Source organism: Polistes canadensis, unplaced genomic scaffold, assembly GCF_001313835.1.
Source record: "Polistes canadensis isolate GaletaPanama2010 unplaced genomic scaffold, ASM131383v1 scaffold_107, whole genome shotgun sequence".
Taxonomy (NCBI): domain Eukaryota; kingdom Metazoa; phylum Arthropoda; class Insecta; order Hymenoptera; family Vespidae; genus Polistes; species Polistes canadensis.
The window spans coordinates 96,616-98,863 of NW_014569654.1; the positions used below are offsets into that span (position 1 = coordinate 96,616).

Sequence of the window (2,248 nt, forward strand, 5' to 3'; positions counted from 1 at the left end):
TGAGTAATATTATTTCTATATCTAATACGGAAATATTTCTTCGAATATATTCTAATCTATTACTATAAATATTTATAAAGTTGAACTATTAAAATTATGACATGCACGTTAGAAACTTTAGATAATTTAAAGTTAGCAAAATTAGTCACGCAATTGTTATTATCTTAAAAATACTTTTAACTACTTACATAATTGATAATAAACATTTATATAAACATTTGTGTAAAAATAAGGGAAGGCTTTGTTGTTTAAACTATTACAGTGTTACGACGACATTAACTTTTTTCACTAAGGAACTTCTCTTTTTTTTTCTATAAACATGAAGTTGACATTGCAATTGTTGGTATCATCTCTTTTAATATCTCTGTCCTTACAAAAAGGATTGTACAAATGGAAATACATAGATTATGATTGGATTAATAGTAGTCAGGAAAAATATTATAAGGACAACGGATTATATGTAAAAAATGCTTCGACACCTATAGATACATTAATAGCAAGTAATCAATTAAAAATATTTGAAGAATAAAAGTAATAAATTTTGTATGAAATAATTAAATAACAATTAATTGTGTAGAAAACTATACGTTCATTACCATACCTCGTTCTCCTGGAGTACCTGCCAGTATCGGAACGCTTAATAAGAATAAAATATGCGGTGGAGGTCCTGTAGTCAGACCCTATCCAAATTGGGGTTGGGCAGATATAAGAAAAAATTGTAATGAAACTATCATCAGTGTTTACAGAGTGGAAGTGAGTAACAAACGATAAATCCGCGAATTCTTGTATTTTTTTTATATTTAAATTATTATTTTATTCTAGATTGATAAATGCGGTAGATTGTGGGTATTGGATAATGGAAAGAACGGAGATATCACTATATGTCCACAAAAACTTGTAGCATTTGATCTAACAACTAACAAGGCGGTATTAATAAAAGAAATTCCAAGCAAATATGGTGCTAACAGCAATGGTACAGGAGTTTTAGTAACTCCTCTGGTTATAGCTAGAGGAAAAGAATGTCAACACATAACGGTCAGATTATTATCATTATTTATTTAATTTGTTTTTCTCGGAGATCAATTAAAACGATTAGGATTTTTCAATTCAATTAAACAGGTATACATGGCGGATATAGAGGGTTATGGATTAGTGGTATGGAGAGGAGACGATAAATTTCAAAGATTTGAATCGCCAGCTTTCGCGAAAAATCCAAAAGCCTCGAATTTCGATATAGATAATGACAAGTTCACTTTAGATGATGGTGTCGTTGGTCTAGCAATGCATATAGGTGAATAAAAGTCTAAAGATGATCTGCTCCGTTTGTTAATTTACAGCTAATATTACATTTATTTTCTTTTTATTTCTTTTTAGGTGAACCCTCTTTAAAATGCAAAACATTATTTTGTAATTCATTATATTTTAGCTCATTAACTTCTTACAATATGTATCACGTATCAGTGGACTCATTGAAGAGTAGTAATAGTACAGACCTAAAAATCATAAAAGATAAGGGTAAAGTTAATTTTCGGAAAGTGTCATTAGTTATAGAAGGTCATTTCATGTATTTTTCTGGTATAGAAGATTATACTCTTAGAAAATGGGATGTAAGGACTGAATTCACCAACAAAAATGCGGTAAGAATTTCATTTTTCATCGGATACTATTTATTACTTCATTTAATTTGATTACGAATAATATTATTTATTCTCTTTTTCTTTTTTATTATAGAAAGTAATAAAGCAAGATTATAATTTATTAAATTTCGTTTCTGGTTTGAAAATTCAAAAAATTAAAGGTCATAATGATCACAATTGTACGCGAATCTATGGATTATCAAATAAATATGAGAGAACAGCAGTTAAAAAAAGAAATATAAATGAAATCAATTATAACATATTTTTGTATAATTTGTGCTAAAATGACGCATTTGATTAGGATTATCTTTGCTAAGTAAGTACATATTTAAATCTATATTTACGTTTATTGTCCTACTTCTGGGATAAAAAAAATCATACGTCTATTTTTTATTTTTAATACGAATCTTTTTTTTGTTTTTCTGTTCTGTTTCTTCTTCAGCTTATAATATTGCATGAAAGTCCATGGATACGGTTGTATACATTTTAAATATATTATATTATTTAAACAATACCTATATTTAACAAATAAAATATAGTTGAGTCTTTGGGAAAGCAATAATTAATATGAAAAATAAAATATATAATAATAGAAACTTATTTTTTTGTTT

General features: G+C 27.0%; 1 protein-coding gene across 2 annotated transcripts; it reads left to right on the plus strand.

The window, feature by feature from the left end:
- The first annotated feature begins 213 nt into the window (after nucleotides 1-213).
- On the plus strand, nucleotides 214-2,157 carry LOC106787586 (major royal jelly protein 1-like). 2 transcript variants are annotated; one of them, XM_014750038.1, is made up of 7 exons: nucleotides 214-500; nucleotides 578-753; nucleotides 823-1,035; nucleotides 1,120-1,291; nucleotides 1,375-1,637; nucleotides 1,732-1,948; nucleotides 2,079-2,157. In XM_014750038.1, the coding sequence occupies exons 1-6, from the start codon at nucleotides 320-322 to the stop codon at nucleotides 1,918-1,920; spliced, it is 1,194 nt and encodes a 397-aa protein (XP_014605524.1). In that variant the 5' UTR covers nucleotides 214-319; the 3' UTR covers nucleotides 1,921-1,948; nucleotides 2,079-2,157. The 2 variants fall into 2 exon arrangements, with proteins under 2 accessions (XP_014605524.1, XP_014605525.1); XM_014750039.1 differs by having other exon boundaries at nucleotides 1,732-1,953; nucleotides 2,080-2,152.
- The last annotated feature ends 91 nt before the right edge of the window (nucleotides 2,158-2,248 follow it).

Excerpts from the sequence above, each read along its gene's own strand:
- LOC106787586 (XM_014750038.1), top strand. The coding sequence starts at position 320 with ATGAAGTTGACATTGCAATTGTTGGTATCATCTCTTTTAATATCTCTG. Across the intron at positions 1,036-1,119 it reads AAGAATGTCAACACATAACG|GTATACATGGCGGATATAGA; the intron begins GTCAGATTATTA and ends TCAATTAAACAG. Across the intron at positions 1,638-1,731 it reads AATTCACCAACAAAAATGCG|AAAGTAATAAAGCAAGATTA; the intron begins GTAAGAATTTCA and ends TTTTTATTATAG.